Here is a 19,277-nt window from a genome sequence, read left to right as displayed (position 1 = left end):
CCCATCCCAGCCGCAGGGCTCCCCGGCCATGGAGACAGGATCACCAAGCTGTACAAAATGGGAACGGGGAGGTGCTGGGGCCCGGAGCAGCCAGCGCAGGGCGTCAGTGGGAGCGCTGGGGTGGGAGGCGGCGGGTCCGGAGTCCTGGGGATGTAGAAATCTGTTTAAAAACTTGGGAGACTGTTTCTCTTTTTTTTCCTTGAAACAAAACTGCCGTTCTCGGATGAAGCGCGTTTGGGGCGTCCTCCCTCGACGGCGGCGGAGGTGCGGGACCGGTGAGGTGCGTGGGATGGCGGTGTCGGTGTGGACGTGGGCGCGGCGGGCGGCCGGCACGGCCCCGGTGCGGGAGGTGGCGGGGACCGGAGCGTCGCGTGGCCGCCGGCAGCGGACAAAGGCGGGACAGGGAGGGAGCCGAAGAGCCCAGGCTGCCGGCCGCGGGGTGAGGTCCTGCTGCGGGTGCTCGGCCTTATATCCTCTGCAGGGAGAGCACAGCGCGTTGGGTACGGGAGCCCGGGGGGTGGTATCGGGTGGCCGCAGCCATTTGTGCCATGAATGTGCATGCATCAAACCTGCCGCCCCCGTTTACTCCCCATCCACCCGGCACGGCCGCACCCGGACACGCCACGCAGGAATAGGGGACGGGACGCCGAGAGTCGGGACTTACCGCGGTGCCGACAAAATCTGTCAAGACACAAAGACAAAACGTCAGCGCTGCGGTGCCGCCGCTCCGGGCTTCGGCTGCCCGCACCCTCCTGCCCCAGCCCGGTCACCGCGTGGGTCCGCCCCGCGTTCTGCCGGCCCCAGAGACCCGGTGGGAGCACGAGGCCCCCAGCACCACCCCGCGCTGTTCCCACCTGGCAGAGCAGCGCCCACCTTTGCTCTCTGTCTTGAGCTCCTCGTGCAGCAGGTCGTTCTGCCGGTTGCCGAGGACGAAGGCCAGGAAGGAGAGGATGAGGGCGTTGAGGATGCCGATGATGGCCAGGATATAAGCCCAGCGCACGGAGCAGTCGCCCAGGGAGTACTTCCCCGTCTTCTCCCCGCACATGTCCCGGATGGTCTCCGCATCCCAGCCGTCGGGGAAGATCATGCAGCCCAGCACCAGGCAGAGAGCTGCGAGGGAGAGAGCGGAGCGTGAGGGAGCAGCGGGACGGGGCTCTGTGTCCCGGGACCTCGCAAAGTCAGCAAGAGACGCGGTGGGAAGCGGGGCAGGTCCGGCATCGCGCTGTGCTGAGCTCACTGGGAAAGGGCAGGGACGCAGCAACCATCTTGTGCGCTCCCAGCAGCACGACGCACCCCCTGTCACAAGCGATTCCCTCTCCCCGCTCGTCCCCAGCCCACCCTGTGTCCCTGAAGAACCTTTGCACACGCTGTGAGCCCAACCTTTCCCAAACGCCGGCAGCAAAGTGCTGGGAAACGCAAACAGAGGGGGACGAGGAGGGGGTTGTGCTGCCCGCCCTGCACACACAGGTGCTCAGAGACCCGCAGGCAATTCTCATTGCCTCTCATCCCCCCTCTCCCCGCCAGCCCCAGCTGCCTGCAGGGCATGTGTGCTCAGGGGATGCTCTGGACCAGGGGAATTGATGATGCTCAGCCTTTTTTGCAGCTACAGCGTGGTTTTGTGCTCCACCGTGCTCCATTATCAGGATCCTGTCAAACTCAATGGGCTTTGATATCTCAGCAAAATGAATGAACGGAGGGGAATTCAGCTCTGTGACTCAGGCTGCAGGCACAGAATGGCCGTGGGCAGGAGGACACCACGGGAGGCACCCTCAGCATGTTTGGACACCGCGGGGCTGTCCCCAGAGTCGGCACAAAGCACACAAAGCAGAGGACTCCCCTGCTTTGGTTCAGGGATGAGCACAAGAGACTGAGGAGCAGAAGGTGTGAGTTAATGGTGGGAGAAGCAGCAACGGGCTGCGCCCCAGGGGGGTCCTTAAACCCAGGCTGGGCTCTGCACCACCCCTCCCCAGGTTCATCTGCTGCCCGTCACATGCACCCACAGCCGGGGACTCCCTGCAGCTACAAATAACACCGGCACACGGCAGCCACGGCACCGCATCCCACAACAGCCCCAGTGGTTCTGCCCAGCCTCACAGCCACAATGGGGAGCCCCAGCAGGGACAGTGGGGACGCTGGGGGCTGAGGTCAGGAAGCTTCTTGCCGGGGATGAACAGCAGAAGTAGAGTGAGTGCACAGCCCTGTCCTAAAAATAGCAATCCCACGGAAATCAATGGAAGCGAGTGGTGGCACAGGCAGGAGACTCAAGAATAGGGCTATACGTCGGCACGAAGCAGAGCTGACAGCTGCTTTGTCTGGGAGCACAGCAAAGGGCTGCGGGCAGTGAGAGGTGCCCACGTGCCCAGCACTGCCTATAGAGCAGCTTCTGTGGGGGAAGGTTTTGGAGCCTGGCACGGGGCTGTGCCATCCCTGCTGCTGGATGGGATGGGGGACAAGAGAGAGGGGAAGCCTCTGGGGAAGTATTTGGGGGGCAAAGGCTTCTCGGTCCCACACCCTGACAGCTGACAGCTCTGTGCCCTCCCCTGGCACCCAAGTATGTGGCACGTGGGGACACAGTGAGCACGATGCTCCTTGTGTGCCCGTCCCACCAGGACACCAGTGATGTCCCCACGTTGGAGGCACGTTCTGGGTTTTGTAACAGAAGGATTTAGTAAAATCTCCAGTTTTGCGTTGCTGGGATTTTGAGCAGGGCAGATGGCTGCGTTTCTATTTGCGCTAAAGCAGTCTTTCCTCTTAATTAGATTCGGTTTACTCCTAGGGGGGCAGCGGCTTTTGAGCTGGGGCTTTCTGTGAGGCTCTAATTAAACCTTCCCCTGATTGCTGTCCACTAATTGGACACTGAAGATTTAAACACTTTTTTCTCTGGACGAGATGCTGAACTCCAGCCCCCCCCTCCCTGTTGTCCCATCTCAGAGGAGCCACACACTCCTGCATCAGCCCTGTGCCTGCACTTGGCCATCCCATCCCATCCCATCCCATCCCATCCCATCCCCTCCTTATACATGTCTGTTGTGAAACCAGGGGCCTCGCTGCTGCTTCTGCATCCCCCTGCCCACATCCCAGGCTGCCTTCAGGGTCGTGCCCATTGCCTCACAGCAGCCGGGTATGCAGAGCCCCTTGATTAAGCTGCTGATGATCGGCAGGATTTGGGCTCTGAGCTTGCCTTAAACCAGTAAATCTTCGGGACAGAGAAAATTAAAGATGAAGGAATTTCCCGGTAAGCCAAAGCAGCTCCAGGCCAAGTTGCACTGGGGGAGGAGAGGTCAGGAGCTCCACAAGCTGGGCCAGCTGTGAGCTCCCAGCATGAGGACAGACTCCACAGGGCCCTCTCCTAAAGGGGGTCACACTGGGGGTCTGCTATTGGAAAGGCAGTCAGCATCAGGTTCTGCTGGTGCAAGTTCTGGGTCTGGACATGCTCACTTAGTATGCAGCAGGTAATGGTAATGGTTTTCCAGATGTGGGAAAAGTGGAGAGAGGAAGAGGTGCAGGGTTTCATCCCTGGGGGAGCTCAGCATCGCTTCTTGTGCTCTGTCCTAAAAGGAGACAGGAGCTCCAGGAGAGCTCGGGGGGTCCTTGTCAATGTCCTGACCCTTCTGGGAAAAGTTTGGGTTCTGTGCATTTATGGAATTCCTGTTTTGTGGAAGGAGCTAAGGAGGACCTATGAACAGGGCCACTTTTAGGGGGAATCTTAGAATCCTTTGAGTTGGAAGGAACCCTTAAAGGCCAAATGGTCCAACCCCCCTGCAATGCACAGGGACACCCACAGCTCCATCAGGTGCTCAGAGCCCATCCAGCCTGATCTTGGCTGTCTCCAGGAACGGGGCACCCACAACTCTCTGGGCAGCCCGTGTCAGAGCCTCACCACACTCACTGTAAAAAACTTTTTCCTTACATCCAATCCAAATCGAGATAAATGCAATATCCCTCTGTGGGCAGAGCCGTACTCAAAGTCTCTTTACAGAAAGGGAAAAGTCAGCATTTCTGACTAGTTCATGATGCTGAGGCAAGGGACAGGACAGCATCTTTTTCAACACATTCTCTCAACCCCTTGTGCTGGTGTCCCATGCAGCCCTGCATACCCAAAGCCACAGCCCAACACCTGCACCACTGCCTGCATCCCAAGCCCAGTGCTGGGGTTCTGAGAAGCCCTGTTTGCTGCTGCCCAGTGTTCCAGGGAGCCCTGAAGGTGTGCAGCCCCCAGCATCCAAGTCAGTCCCTAGCTCCAGTGTCTGGTAGAGACCCTGGTGCCAGCAGCTTGAGAACCCCCAGCGCCAGCTCCCTGTGCTCAGAGGGCTCAGCTCTGGTGCCATTGCCCTTAATGCCAGTTTCCAGTGCCAGGGAAGCCCTAGCACCCAGTATCCAAAATACTCCAAACACAAATACCCAGTGCATGCAGAAGCCCCAGTACCTAAAGCAGCTCTGGCATCAGCGTGCACCACATGAGGCAATGCACACTGCCAGCCCCTAGCATTTGGGGCAGCATCCAGTGCTGGTGCAGTCTATTGATAACCTTCAATGCCAGCACCCAGTATCCACAGAACCCTTATCACCAGCACCCAGTGCCTTTGGTGTCAGCACCATAACCCCAAACATCAGCACCCAGTGCCCAGGGAAGCCCTAGCATCTAGCACCAAGTACCCAAAGCACTCCAAACACCAGCACTCAATGCATGGAGAACCCCAGCTCCAGCTCCTAGAATCCAAAGAAGCCCTGGCACAGACATTCACTGCACAGGATGGTCTTGAAAGCCATCCCCTAGCACTTAGGGAAGGCCCCAGCATTGGTGTGTCAGTACACTGATGACCAACATCTAGTATCCAAAGCAACCCCAACACCCAGTGCCTGCAGAAGTCCAGGCACTCAGTATCCAAAGAAACACATACACCAGTGCCCAAGGGACCCCCTAGTTTTGATACCAGTGCCTTGGTCACCCCTCATGCCAGCACCCAGTGCATGGGGAACGGGTGTCAATGACGTGATACCCCCCAGTCCCATCACCCAAAGAACCACCAGCACCCAGTACCTGAAGCACTCCCAACCCCAGCACTCAGTATCCAAAGGAACCCCAGCACCAGTGTGAATACGGGGCAGCGCATTGCTAAGCCCCACCACCAGCACCCAGTGTCTAGCAGAACCCCTAACTCTAGTGCCAACCCCTACAGCAGCACCCAGTGCCTCATTCAAGCTCGGGCACCAGTGCCTGGAGCCGCCAGCGCTCTGACAGCCCCTACAGCAGCACCCAGCGTCCAGGAGACCCCCAATCTCCGTTCCCAGCCTCCTGACACCCCCCTCACCCCTTCACCCCCCGCCCCCACCTGCCAGCAGCTGCATCCAGGCGCAGATCTTGTACACGGTGGCGGTGTTGCAGAAGAAGAAGAGCGCGAAGCAGGTGATGCAGCCCAGCGTCAGCACCATGGACAGCAGCACGAAGAAGGCCGCCGCCTGGAAGGCGCCCGAGGGGATGGTGCTGAAATCGGTGAACGATCCGCGACACGCCAGCTCGCGGCCCGCCAGCCCGCTGCCCACACAGTAATGGAACAGCCCGAAGTAACCGGGTTTGGGCGTGTTGACGCTGTCTCCCACCCAGTAGGGCTGGATGAACACCACCACGTTGATGATGGCGAAGCAGATGGTGAAGATGGCCCACAGCACGCCGATGGCACGAGAGTTCCGCACGTAGTTGTCATGGTACAGCTTGGAGGCCTCCTGCGACGGCAGCATCCTGCCGGATCGGGCCGCCCCGCCCGGACCGGGCACCGCCCGCGGCCTAAAGGAGCCCGAGCGCTGCCGGACCCTGCGCCACCCGCGCCGCCATCTTGGATGCCGCCTCTGCGCCCCGAGCGCGCGCGCGCCCCCGACGCCGCCTCGTGAGCGCGCCCCGTCACTGCGGAGCCGGCAACGCACGGCACGGAGCGCGGGCACGGGAACGGGACCCGACGGGAACAGGCGAGAACACACGAGGAGATTCGGCCCCGCCCCTCGGAGCTGTTCGGAACGGATCGGAACGGATCGGAACGGATCGGAACGGATCGGAGCAGCACAGCGCAGGAGCGGCGTGCGGAGGGGAGGGAGTGCGGGGCAACCAGCTCCTATGTGATGTGCTTGTGTCTGACCGGGGCTAACGGGAGGAGCGGGCACGGAGCCTCGTCTCGCCATGTTTTGTTTATTCAGGAGTTTCCCGTTACCGACGGGCCGTACCCGCACCATGGCGGACCGGGCCGCACGTGTCGCACGGTGATGACGACAGCGGCGCGCCGGAAGAGGCGTGTCACTCGCCGTGTGCTGATTGGTGGGCTCACAGCGCGGGGCGGGCGGAAGTGGCGGCGGGCGGAAGCGGCGCCATGGGCGGCTGGCGTTGAGTGAGCGGCTCGCGATGGCGGCGGCCCGCGGCTGCCCCCCGGCGGGACCCGGGGACCGCGGCCTGGCCGAGCTGCTGCTGGAGTTCTCCCGTGCCCAGTACCGCGCTAAGGATGGCGGCGGGGCCGCTGCCAACAAGGTGAGGGGGGGGGGTCTGTGTAGGGGGGACTCGGCGCCCGGTGCCCGGTAGCGGCGGGAGCTGAGCGGTGTCTGCCCGCAGGTGGAGCGGATCGAGCGGCGCTGCCTGGAGCTGTTCGGCCGGGATTATCGCTACAGCATCATCCACAACGCGCACGGCGAGGTCTGCGCGCACTACCCGCGGCACATCGTCATCATGGAGCGGGACAACGCCGCCCCAACAGAACCGTAAGGCACCGAGAACCGTAAGGCACCGAGACCCGGCCCGCACCGCTCTGAGCCCCGACCAGCCCCCGGGGCCTCGAAGGGCCGTGGTTAATTATAGCTGCTCCGTGTGCTCCGTGCTCTGCCTCCGTCGGGCTCTGAGCGCTCCGTGCTGCGCTGTGTGTGTTGTGTATTGGAGGGCTGAAGCGTGAGACTGACACTGTGTGATACTGTGATACTGTGACTCGTAGTCTGTAAAGCACCTCAGCTGAGAACCCCCATAGGGGCTGAGCAGAGCGAGCTGGGTGCTCAAAACACGGATCCGAGGGCACCAATATTCAGTGACCCAATGGGAGGCGCCTGGTTGCAGCTTAGCACAGCCTGAGTGAAGTGAGCTGGAGCGTTTGGACCCACAAAGTTAAGTTAGCTGGACTTTGACCCACCAGCTCAGAACTGCTTCCACTGCAGCCTGAGCAATGTCTGCTCCCTGTGGCTGTAACAACAGCCCCTTGTTTTATGTTTTAATCTCTTCCCACAGAACGTGCAGCCTTTCAATACCTGAAGGGAACTTACTCCCAGGAGGGGAGTAAACTCTTGGAAAGGGCTGACAATAGCAGGACACGGGGAAATGGTTTTAAGTTAAAAGAGGGAAGATTTAGGTTGGATGTTAGGGGGAAGTTCTTCACTAGGAGAGTGGTTAGGCCCTGGAACAGGCTGCCCAGGGAGGTTGTGGATGCCCCGTCCTTGGAGGTGTTCAAGACCAGGTTGGACGGGGCCCTGGGCAACCTGATCTAGTAAAGGTGTATGTTTGGTGGCCCTGCCAGGCAGGGGGTTGGAACTACATGATCCTTGAGGTCCCTTCCAACCTGGGTCATACTGTGATTCTGTGTGATTCTGTAACACAGTTTTGCAGTTTTAACTGATTATGACAAGATGTGTTGAACATACAGTGGTAGTGATGTGCTTTGAGCTGTGTTGGCCGCTGAACAAAACCAGTAGGTGCTGGAGGGGGGCTCAGAAACAGCCACCGCTGATGTGGGCTTGGAGTTTCTGTTTAAAGGTTGGACTGGATTGGAAAGGGTTCAACCCCTTGTTGTAGGCTGCAGAGAAGAGGGGAAACTGAAATCTGAAGTTATAGATGTAATTAGCGGCGTCTTTAGGGGAGAGAAAGCAGCTGCTTCTGTTTTCTGTCTGTGCAAGGATGAAGGATATTTAATTTTTCTGTCAGTTTTACAAAACAAAAGTGTTCTCCTGTTTTCTTCTGTGACTTTGCAAGCTGTGAGTGGCCACTAACACTTAAAGTACTGATTACTTTCAAGCCTAGACTTATTTTTCCAAGAAGCCTCGGGAATAGGCTGCCCTTCATCATGCCTTTCCTTCTGCTCTCTGGGCAATAACCTCTGTAAGAGCTGCTAAATAACTTCCACAAATACAGTTCTTAGTTGCATCATTATATTCTACGCAACAATGATGAAATACCCAACAAATGTTAGCAATATAGAGAACGTTGCACTTCTTGTGTTACAGAACGCAAGAAACCTCTTCCAGTGAATGGAACAATCCCTGTAGGACCTAGTGTCTGGGGCTGCCTTTCACCTTTGTAATGTTCTTGTTCAGCTGGTAAGATCCCCTTGAAGTGTGCGAGACACTTCACACCTCTGAGAATGCCACATTTTTTGGAAGCAATTCTAGGCTGTGCAAACTCTGCTGCCCCACGAGTCGTGCTGGTGCAGCAGTTTATGAAGCCACGTGGGGAACTGGCCTGGCAGAAAAGGGCTGTTTTAAACCCAGGCCGGTTTCTGATTCTGTTCAGGCAGCTGGGGGGTGAAAAGGTCTTGCTTGGCTGACCAAGCTGAGATCTGGGCTGGTGGAGGAGGTAGTGAAAGCGTGGGAGGAACATGGCTTATGTTCTTTTGCTACCAACCACCATAGCGGTATGTCCTTTGGTGCAGTGCTGCTCAGGAAGTAGCAGAGGGCATCTAACAGCCAGGAGCACCTGCTCTGTGCTCAGGGACCTTTAATTCCTCCCCCAACAGGAGTGGACAGGCACTGCAAAGGCTTGGAAAGCATTGAGATGTGCTCAGTTTTTTTGCTTCCTGTCCTGTTCTTTGTGCCTGTGGTTACTGACAGCTTCCAGAGATCAGACACAGGCCGCATCTTTGGCTTCCCTGCCAGTTCACATGTATGTCTTCACTTCAAACAATGGTTCTAACACTGTGAAGAAACACTTAAGTTCCAATACTGCTGTGGCTAGCTGTTGAGAAACAGCTCTGCTTTGACCTCGTATAGATACACTGTTAGCAAAACAGTTGCTTGCTCATAGTAAATGTTTCCTTTGTGTTTAGAAAAGAAACTCAAGCTTGAAGGTCTGATTTGGAGGGTGAGAATGAACACAGAGGTAACACAGAGACAAGGTTGCCCACTAGTATCCTCTAGAAAACCAACTTCTGAGGAAGCAATACCTGAAAATCCCAGGAGTTACGAGTTAAGATTCATTACATTCCTTCCGCCTTTTTCTTCATGTGGCCCTGGGAAGCCATAATGATGTTCTTTCACGTGGCTGTTGAAGTCAGCCAACATTTCCAAAGCTGATATCATTCCTACCTGTGCAGCTTTTTGCCCCTTGTCCCTGTAAGTGCATTGCAGCTGTTCTTCAGGACAGAGATCTTGCAGCATCCCCACTGTGCTTCCTGCTGACCCTGTGTCCCTGTCCTGCTGGCGCTCCTTGCTGCTGTTCTGCCTCTCCCATGAGATGCAGTTGGTGTGCAGGGAGCTGAAGCCTCTTGGCTGCTCTGAGCTCCAAGTGTTGGATAGGTAGGGATTGTGAATGACATATGAAGCCACCTCCAGCTGCTTGCTGGCTGTTCCTGTGCTGTGTTACTCTGTGCTCTCTGAGGAGGGCGTGCTAGGAGGGAAGCAGCTCCTGTCTGCCTGCAGTGCCAGCAGCAAGCAGTTCAGGCTGTGCTGAGTGGGCACGTACTCCTGTTGCCTGCACATGAGCTCACACTGTACAGTGTGCTGTGCTGGCATTTAGCACTCTCCTGTCCGTGCTGTTTAAAGACGAGCTTGGCTTCATACTCTTTACATTCCAGTGAATGTTAGCGCTTGTTGGAGCTGGAAGAAGCCTTTATATGTAAGGAAAGACGTGAGAAATCCTAAGCCTCCACTATGTATTCTGGGAATTAAGTTCTTATGAAATTGTAGGGCTGGGAGGTTTTGCTTGCTGCCTCCTTGCTCCCCCCAGCAGTATTTTATGTTGTCTCCTATAAATTGATCGATTTCCATGTTAACAGTAGTTTATTTTTTCCAGTCCTTGCCCAAATGCCTGCTGCAGGTCGATTGCTTTACACTCATGCTGATTCTAAAGCCTAGAAACTTTATTTTAATAATTTCTTATTTATTTGAATGAGTCGCCTTTTGGTTCTTCTCCATTGCTAAGTTCTTTTACTCACCCAAATACACATACTGTTGTGCCCTCTCTTAATCTTCATTTGCTCAGTCACTCGGTGCACAGCAGTTCTGTTGCAACACTGTCCCTGGCCATCCCTGTGAGTTTGCTGTGCCTCACTGCACACATGTGCACCTCGTGGCTGCAGATGGCTGGAATCAGGTGCTTATCTCACCCAACATCTGCTCTGCACAGCAGTGCTGCTTCTTCTCTATCCCATGGTGAGTTTCCCACGGTGGTTGTTGTCCCTTTGGTAAGACTTGCTGTATTGATAACTTAAAGGCAACTGCAGGTCAGTGAGTTCATGTGCTGAGCTCTGCTGCTGTGCAGGGCTAACTGGAAATTCTTGTTCCTCTTCTCCAAGTGCACGATCACACCGTTCTGTGTCACTGGACTTCATCTGGTTTCTGTAATGTCAGTCTGGATGCTTCTCCAATTCCTTGTGGAAACCCTAGTTCCCCCTGCACTGACCGTACCTCCGGAAGGTCTGTGTCATTCAAAGGGCAGCTTGAATTCCTATCAAATAGAAACTGATACTTGGAAAAAACTATCACAATTTAAACTTGCTTCCAAAATATGTCTCCAACTCAGAACACGTTTCTGTTTTACTGTAACCAGAAAAAAAAACAAAAACAAATAGAATCTAGTGGTTCAGTCGCAGCTGACATTAACCTAACTGCCCTACGCAACCCGCTGGCTGGTTTATAGCCCGCTGTCTAATCACCCTGCAGTGCCCGTGCTCAGGTGACCACAACTACTGCAGTTCACTGAGCGTTCAAACTTTGATTCTCCCTTTTGTTTGTTTTTTGCTTGCAAAATTCACTTGTGTTGCCTAACGGGGCAGACCGTTCTTAGAGAAACCACCTCTTGCTTGCTAAGTTCAGAGCTGCCTTTTAAGCCAAAGGGATGGGGATCACTGACCAGGGGGGTCTGCAGCCGCTTCGCTGATGGATAAATGGGAGGAGCTCTGTGCACTGATCTGCATCTCTGTCTGATAGGTTTGAGAGCACCGTGCAGGTTGGCAAACTGCAGGACCTCATCAACCGAAGTAAGATGGCGAGGTGTCGAGGACGATTTGTCTGCCCAGTCATTCTGTACAAGGGAAAGGTAAAGCTTCGTGGGTTACCTGTCTTAACTTAGAAAATGACCTTTCTCTGTGCCATTTGAACTGTGCAGCCACATCTTCGGCTGGTTGTCACCTTTCCTAATGCTGTAAAAATCTAATCTTAGCTACAGGCAGCCTGTAGCGGTAAGCAATATTTGCTGTCTAGGCTGCATAAATCATATGTGGGGACTTGAGGCTGTCATACCCCACCCTGTCATGAGCACTGCACCAGGGATCTAATGTTTTTTCTATGTGTGTTCCTTCCGAAGGACCAAAGTTATTTGGCCTTTGAGAGGGGAAAGACAGCTGTCGTCTCTTCCTGCCCCTTCCTCTTTCCAGCAGCGAGCTTCCATTGAATAACTTTTATCCCTGAAGAGAAGTTCCTCTTTTATGTTCCCTGGGGAGGCAAGATTGCATAAACGGTCTTATGAATGTGTGGGCTTGCCTGCAAGGGGATCTGTAGGGAAGTGAAATCAGATTTGTTTTTATGTGGATTATTTAAAGTGTTCTGAAGCCCTGTAGGAGTAGTCCTGTTTAGAATGTAAGCAGTTTAATTCAGTTTTCTTAGTTAAATTTAGGGACTCTGTATGAATAGCAAAATCATACCTGTGACAACATTAATCTGGCTTTGCGGAAGCCATCGTGGGCTGAACCTGCTGACCTTTTCCAGCAGGAGAGATCAGCCTGGGGTGGTAGTGGGACCAGCTACAATTTACCAACAGGAGTGTGGAAGGTAAAGTTCAAGGAGTGTGTTAACAGAGCATAGATGTTGCTCATTGTAGCAGGAATTGTCTGTGTTAATTCACTGAAAACTGGAGATGGAAAAGGTGGTAGAGAACCAAGCTACAGATAAAGAAACTTGGGAGTGTTTTGTGTATGGGGAATTTGATCTGGGTCAGGGCTGCAGAGGAGACTGTTGAGAGGCAGATCTGTGGGTACCAGCCACGGCAGTGGGATGTGACAGCACGTGGACCAAAGACTGGGTGTGGGGGAGACTCTTGGAGTGCACGTGGTTAACAATGAAATCTTCCTCCAGCATATTTGCAGATCAGCAACGCTGGCTGGCTGGGGAGAGCTCTATGGGCGCACTGGTTACAACTACATCTTCTCAGGTAAGTGAGGAGCCATGTGTCGCTGGCTGCCTGATTAGGCTTCTCAGTGCAGGGAAACAGGGCATGAGACCAGCCTGGTTGGAAGAGCAGGCACAGAACTCTGTCATGGACCTGCTTGTGGCAGGCCTGTCGTGATAGGGCAGACTCTGAAATCTGGTGTGTGTTTCCAAATGCCATATCACAGGGCAGAGTGCTGTACTCATAGTGCAAGAGGAAGTTGCAGAAGAACTTGAAGCTGAAGAGTGAATTACAGGAATATTAGAATAGTAGGCAAGTAAGGCAGCCCAAAGGATTCAGGGCACTGATTCCTGAATGCTGATTCCCAGGTGCTGAGGGTGGGAATAAATAAGACTTTGCTATTGCTAGGTAGTCATTGGGAATCAAATCCTACTACTGGGTGTTAGGGAGAACTCCTCAGGAGAGCCTTGGGTGTCCATAGTATAGGCTCTGGAGCTTGGTTTGGCAAAGAACTGTGCAGCACCAACATGGGTGTCCTTCTAGCTGTCAGTCATGTGTTTGACCTGCTCAGATCAAAAGATCTGAGCAAGGAAAAGGGAAAGATGGGCTACTTTACAGAACATGCCCTTCAGGAGGAGGAAATGTGAAGAATTACTGAGAGAAACATGGAGAAAGGGTGCCAATCCATAACATATTCAGGCACGTGAATGTCTGTAGAATTGGAGATTGTGTCGCTTTACACAAGTTTCTTTTCTTAATGCCTTCTTTGCAGGGGGTTCTGACGATGCTTGGGCAGATGCAGAAGACATTTCAGAGGAAGATTCTGCACTGAGGTTTGTATGCATCTCTGATGTGAGTTCATCCCTTGCTTTTGAAAAAGCCTTGAATGCCAGTGGCTGGCTGAACCCAAATGTAGTAACTGGTGTGTGCTTATCTACTTCCAAAGGGAAGAGTCAGAGACAGGAGGATATAGGGCCATTTAAGAGAAGCTTGAATTACACAGAAATTATTACTTCACAATAAAAATTAGATCTCCAGGGTGGGGGGAAAAAAAATCTGCATCTTACTTGCTTGTTGCAGAACAAAGCAAAATATGAGGAAGGATACCCTAAGCACTAACTCTGCAGTTTCAGCTCAGTGCAGAATTGGACTCCTACCCAAGGAGACAAGGCTTTTCCTGTGGGTCTTTTGGCTAGAAGCAGTTCAAGGAAGAACTATGGCAGTATCATGCAGGCAGTGGTCAGTCTTCCTTGTTGATCTCACTTTGCCTTGTTCTGTTCACAGAAATGCAGACTCTCAGCTGTTTGACAAGGTCAGAGGGCACGACATCAAGCTGCTTCGGTACCTCTCTGTCCGATATATCTGTGACCTGATGGTGGAAAACAAGAAGGTGAAGTTTGGCTTGAAGTGAGTCTGGATTCACTTGTTTTTTTCTACAGGCTTTGAGTTGGAACTAGCAGTCCTTACTGGGGAACTGTTATGGGGCACATACTCAGCATCCTGGGAGCAGTTACCAGAAGGGCAGTGCAGAAGGATCTGTTGGTCAATGCTGTAGAGAGAAGCCCAAGGTTTTATGCCAGAGAAGGCTCTATCAGTGGGCAAAATAACTATTTTCACCCATCCTCTGCAGTCTGAGTAGACTTTCTCTGTAGAGCCTGCAGTAATTTTACAACCCCTTCTCACAAAGGGGAGAGTTAAAGGAGCGCCATGCTTGTGTGTAAGAGTAGGTAGAGATGTTTCTCCTGGTGTTTCACTTGAAAGAAAATTGTAAAGTTTTGGGGCTACACCTGTTGATCTGAGTGTGCTGCATAAGTCTTGTCTGTGCTGGCTCCTGATTGGAGTCATTATGTGGGGTAGTGCAATGGATAGCTTTTGGGTGCTGCATTTCCTTGGAAAATACAGTACAAATGTCTGCTGTTTTCCTCTTGTCCTGTGCAGTGTGACGTCTTCTGAGAAGGTGGACAAAGCTCAACGTTACGCTGATTTCACGCTTCTCTCCATCCCATATCCAGGTACAGGACTGATGTCCAGAGGGACTCCCAAGGGACAGGTGACAATCTGCTTCTGGGGACTGGGAACTACTTGTGTGTGTGGTGGAATGATTGTGGCTTGTTTAATGTTTCCTTTGTTCACTTTGGAGAGAAGCTCTTGTAAACAGAATGGTACGCTGAACCTGGATGATGTGAAGAGTGAATCTGCATCGGACGCTCGGAGGCAGCAGAAGAATTTCTCAGTGTTTCTAATGAATTCAAGCACAGGGAAAAAGTCTGAGTGGTAGAGCTGAGGTTAGGGTGGCCTTTGACTCCAACCTAATACTTGATGCAAAACACAGCACAAAGCAAGTTATGTATAAAAACAACAATTCTTAGGAACTTTTCCTACTTCTAGTACTTCCACAGTGCCTCTGTAATATATTCTCAATGCAAGGTAGAGCTGTTAACCTGAGCCTGTAGTGTATGACTGGGATGCGAACCACTCCAGTGCTTCTCCCTGGTTAGATCAGTCCCTGTGCCTAGCAACCACTGCTGGGTCACTTGCTGCACTCTTAAAGATGAACTGAGTATTGCTGGCTGGCTGCTGCCGTCAGGCTCAGTAATGTGATTGGGTATGAGGCTGCTGTCTTTGAAGTCTGTCTGTGAGATAGAATTTTTCTCCCTTGCGCACAAAGAAGGAGAAGGGGGGCGAAAAAAGGAAAGCGGTTACGCATGATCCAAACCCAGACTATTTTTTATGACTTGTTGTTACTCTTAAACACCCAGAGGGTGGAGTACATGGAGTACATTTTTAATGTAGAAATTAGTGACAACTCAGAGAAGCTGCCTTAAGATTTTCTATTGAAGTTTCCTTACAGATTGCAGAGGTGTACAAAAATAAGTATTTCTGATTTCTGTAGCACATTCAGTAGGTAAATATCGCTGCCATTTGTCTTGCTAAATGTAGATTATGGGAGAGACTGACCACTGATTGTTTGCACTTATAAAGAAAGAGGAGGCAGTGATTCTATGCAAATAAGCTGTAGAGTTTTTACTGTGTGGGGATCTGCTTACTGTACTCTTCTGGGACAGTTGCTGTCTCTTAGTGACTCTTCAGTGCTGCACTAGAGATAAACCTTATCGAACTGGAACCTCCCTGCTGGTGTTGCCTGATTTTAGCAGTGCTGTTCCAGAGGACAGTGCTGCCGTTCTGTTAAATCTGAGTCATAGACGTCTACAGATCAGCAGCCCCTCTGATGCCTGGCAAAATGTGGTGGTCTGTTCTTACTAATTTCTCCAGGCTTGCATTGGAAGAGTTTATCTCTGAGACTGTGAGATTCTCTTATCACAGATGAATGAAAAAGTGTGCAAACATGAGTTAGGGTGAAAGATTTAGGTTAAAATGGGTTATCTGTGGAAGCTTATGTGCTCTCCAGTGCAAAAGCCCTCCTTTCCATCTGACTGGTAGTTGGCACTTATGGATGCCAACACTTACTGCTGTAATCCTCTGTTCTTTGCTGTAAGCCCGTGTTTAATTGGAGTTAAATCTCAACTGACAGTTTGACTGGCTGTGTGGTCTCTAGAACTAGTCTTGTCCTTCCAAATACCTATTTTTCACCACTGAAGTTACTTATGACTTGCAGACTAGGAATTGTTGCTTTTGTGCAAGCAGTGCCTGACACGGGGCTGTCTTGGTGATGTGGGAACTGTGAAGCTAATGTGGCACACACAGTATCTCAGGAGAGGAGTTTTGTGTAGCCTGCAGGCATCCGCAGTGCTAATAGTGTTGCTCAGCTGTGACTAAGTGACTGCAGTTTGCAGCATCGACTTCAAATAGTTGTTTGAGGAAAAACAGGAGCCAGAGGGCAGAAACTTCAGGAGGGGAGGGCTTGAAAGTGGTTGGGCTGCTGCGCTTCCTTCATATACAGCAATTCTGGTGTTTGAAAGGGGAGGCTTAAATGTGACAGAAGCCACAGCTGCCTCTGACAGAGAGCCCTTTCTTGTTACCTGCAGCAGATGCTGTGTGAAACTTGGCTTTCCCCAGGCTCTGCCAGCACATCTTTTGCTGATTCCTTCTCACTTGGGGTGCTGGGCTGATGCCTCAGATCTGCACAAGAGTCAGTGGCCTTGGGAAGTGCGGGTCCTGGATGCAACCTGTTGTTTGAGAAAGAATAAACCAGTCCCTCCACATTTGCTGTGCCTTCGGAGTTTGCTCTTTGTCTGCTGTGTGAGTGTGCTTACTGCTGAGTGCTCTGAGCTGTTGCTGCTGGGAGGCCATGCTGCACACTGTACTGATTACTGCTCTTCACTTCCCACAGGCAACACTTTTGATTGGTTCGGTGCTCTGGAGCCCAGGGCTGCCAGCACTTCCAGTCCCACGGGGCCCTCCAGTTGTTAGATATCAGTTAGCTGAACAGTTGTTCGTTATCTCTTCTCTTGCAGGCTGTGAATTCTTTAAGGAGTACAAAGACCGGGATTATACAGCTGAAGGTCTCATATTTAACTGGAAACAGGTATAAAATGGAGAGCTGTGGGCTTTACTGAGCTCTTAAGCCTTGGTTGCTCTTTTTCGTTTTCCTCCCTGAAATTTATTGCCTTCATATCCTGTTGTGGTGTTTTTTTTCCTCTCTAATTAATTGTTTGTTTGTTCTAGGATTATGTAGATGCTCCATTAAGTATCCCAGCATCGTTGACCCAATCTCTCAGTATTGATTGGAGTGAGTACCAGGTGAGGAAAGTAAGCATCTCTGTGGGAGGTCAGAGATTTAATCAGGAAGGATCATTAAAGATCTAAAATCTGTCTTGTTGCCACCTCAGTAATCTGGTTTACTCCATACCACCCAGTGGGAGTGAGGCCGCAGACTTGATTGTTCAGAATGGCAGTGGAAATCCTCTCCCCAAAAGCTCTGTGGTTTGGCGTGTCCCAAGGCAGCTAACGTTAACATCAAATCTGTTTCTGTAGCTTGTGTAAGCTAGCAGTCCATTAGGGAGATAAGGCGAGGAATGTGCCAGGAAATTAAAAGCAGTATTGCTTGTTAGCAATCTTGGCACGTGCCTGCAACAGGCAGACTTTCTTGGCTATGGAGAGACTGAAGAAAGGTCGACTTTCCCTTATGTGAATAGTAGCTACATAACTAGGCACCTTCTTGGTGAGTATGCTACGTATTTATCCTATTGCAGCAAAGGAGAGAATCGTAACTGAGCATAGTGTGTCTCCATCACTTACTGCCACCACAGCATCACTGTTGGCAATTGAACTCTTTTATGTTTGCCCAGGCACTGAGGTTTGCCCTGGTTCCCACTAGGGAACATCATCTTATATCCATCAGTGTGTGCCATTGCACGCAGCAGTGAGCCTGCCAGTCCCCCAGGTTTTGTGGCAATAAGCCGTGTGCTGGTGTGTGACACACTCTTGTGCTCTGCTGCTGGAAGCAGCACAGGACCAGCAGAGCTCCAAGTGCTGGGGCAGCATGAAAATAATATGTGAATGCCAGCAGAAGCACAGAGAAATAGCTTGCAGTGTTGAAGCAGAACTAACGGGACCTCAGCTTGTTTATGACTAGAAAGTTGTTCAATAAAATACTGAGCAGCCAGTATTGTTAAAAGGATATTAATAATTGAAGAGCACATAAGAAATAGATGCAGAAATGATCTGAAGATTGGAGAAGGTGCTTCACTTAAAGCTGAAGTTCTTGGTCTGCTCAGCTAATCACAAGGGTGACGGGGAGTTGACTTGATTAATGTTTAAGTACATTTTCAGGAAGAAAATACAAATTCTAAAGCACCCTTCAATCTAGAGAATAAAAGCTGTACGGGAAGCAAAATCCAAGGTCTGAGATCAGACATACAAATGAGGAGGAGCAGCCTTGAATGCTGTTAGTGAAGATTTCTGTCAGAACAGGGTGCTCAAGGTGTGATGATCTGCCATCCCCAGACTACGTGTTTGTTGAGCAGTGCTGCTGCTGAGCACAAGCTTCAGGCTTTGGATGGGGCAAATGAAGGAAAGTTTCTGGCTTGTAGTATAGAGATAAAAAGGGATGAAGGAATGATTCCTTCTGGCAATAAGGACAAAGTTTGGTCTACCTGGGCAGATAAGACCTTAGAAGAATGTGTTTCTTGCCCTGGGTTTGGTGTGTGTCCCATTTCCCTACTGTTGTTGTTGCATAGGGTTTGCAGCAGGGTAGTATGTCCTTCCTAGCAGAAGTTAAAGTGTAGTTGCACACAGCAAGGTGTTCTGTTGCTGAAGGTCAACATCCCTTACACCAATAATGCTGTCCTAATGAAACATTTGTCCCTCTCCTTGTCTTTTTCTTGCTCATGCCATCCCATTTTCCTTGATTGAGTTCTAGCTTTGGTCTCAGACTGCTAAAATTCCCAGCATCTTCTCACATCACAGTGCTAGCAGGTGGCATGCTTGAGCATCTTTTGATGTTTGCTTTCTTGTAGTGCACAAGGTCTCTGAGTTCAGAGCCCCTCTGTGATATTGCTGCCACTTGGGTGTTACTGCAGAAGCCCAGTGCCTGCCTAGAGCAGCCTGCAGCTGTCAGAGGGTGACGTGCTCAGGTTGTGGGGCTGGGATGCTGACCTTGTTCTGCTCACCCTGTCTTTCTTCCTGCATTGCACACACAGCTGTAACATGGCTGCTGAACTGTTTTGTAAAGTGCACGTGTGTGGGGGGCTGCAGAACTGGGTCAGCACTCTGTGGGTGTTTACCAGCTCACTTCAGTGTCTGAGCACGGTCTGCTTGGAGCTTTGGGGCTGCAGACAAACAGGTTACGTGCCAGCCACACAGATAGTAACGATGGCTTTTAATTTTTTTATTTCTTTATATTCCTGTCAGGCCAGAGGGCTTTTTACAGAGGTTGTGTGGGAGTGGTTGGAGGACCAAGGGGAAACTTGTCACTCCGCCAATTGAGTTATTTCTCTGGTAGAGAAACAAAGAGTATGGCAAGCTCTGAACCACA

General features: G+C 51.8%; 2 protein-coding genes across 8 annotated transcripts in view; one reads left to right on the top strand and one right to left on the bottom strand.

Moving 5' to 3' along the window:
• Nucleotides 1-225: 225 nt before the first annotated feature.
• Nucleotides 226-5,856, bottom strand: LHFPL4 (LHFPL tetraspan subfamily member 4). Its single transcript, XM_015874976.3, has 4 exons — nucleotides 5,334-5,856; nucleotides 874-1,110; nucleotides 665-681; nucleotides 226-475 (listed from the first exon to the last, which is right to left on the bottom strand). The coding sequence occupies exons 1-4, from the start codon at nucleotides 5,737-5,739 to the stop codon at nucleotides 467-469; spliced, it is 669 nt and encodes a 222-aa protein (XP_015730462.2). The 5' UTR covers nucleotides 5,740-5,856; the 3' UTR covers nucleotides 226-466.
• Nucleotides 5,857-6,337: 481 nt separating this feature from the next.
• Nucleotides 6,338-19,277, top strand: part of MTMR14 (myotubularin related protein 14) — a 29,685-nt gene continuing 16,745 nt past the window's right edge. For 4 of the 7 annotated variants that reach the window (XR_014934813.1, XR_014934814.1, XM_015874964.3 and 1 more), the window contains exons 1-9: nucleotides 6,338-6,514; nucleotides 6,596-6,741; nucleotides 11,164-11,272; nucleotides 12,307-12,382; nucleotides 13,113-13,173; nucleotides 13,625-13,747; nucleotides 14,279-14,352; nucleotides 16,756-16,826; nucleotides 16,967-17,041. Coding sequence is in view for 5 of the 7 variants with exons in the window: in XM_015874964.3 (XP_015730450.1) it covers nucleotides 6,392-6,514; nucleotides 6,596-6,741; nucleotides 11,164-11,272; nucleotides 12,307-12,382; nucleotides 13,113-13,173; nucleotides 13,625-13,747; nucleotides 14,279-14,352; nucleotides 16,756-16,826; nucleotides 16,967-17,041 (858 nt within the window). In the remaining 2 variants the exon portion in view is untranslated. Of the gene's footprint in view, nucleotides 6,515-6,595; nucleotides 6,742-8,244; nucleotides 8,338-10,125; nucleotides 10,387-10,529; nucleotides 10,651-11,163; nucleotides 11,273-12,306; nucleotides 12,383-13,112; nucleotides 13,174-13,624; nucleotides 13,748-14,278; nucleotides 14,353-16,755; nucleotides 16,827-16,966; nucleotides 17,042-19,277 lie in introns of those variants that run through there. The other 3 variants (XM_015874966.2, XM_085516820.1, XM_085516821.1) reach the window with 3 other exon arrangements.

Source organism: Coturnix japonica, chromosome 15 (genome assembly GCF_054131305.1).
Source record: "Coturnix japonica strain WE chromosome 15, WE-NBRP24, whole genome shotgun sequence".
NCBI lineage: Eukaryota > Metazoa > Chordata > Aves > Galliformes > Phasianidae > Coturnix > Coturnix japonica.
Note: the sequence above shows the minus strand (reverse complement) of the source record. Positions and strands in the feature narration are given on the sequence as shown.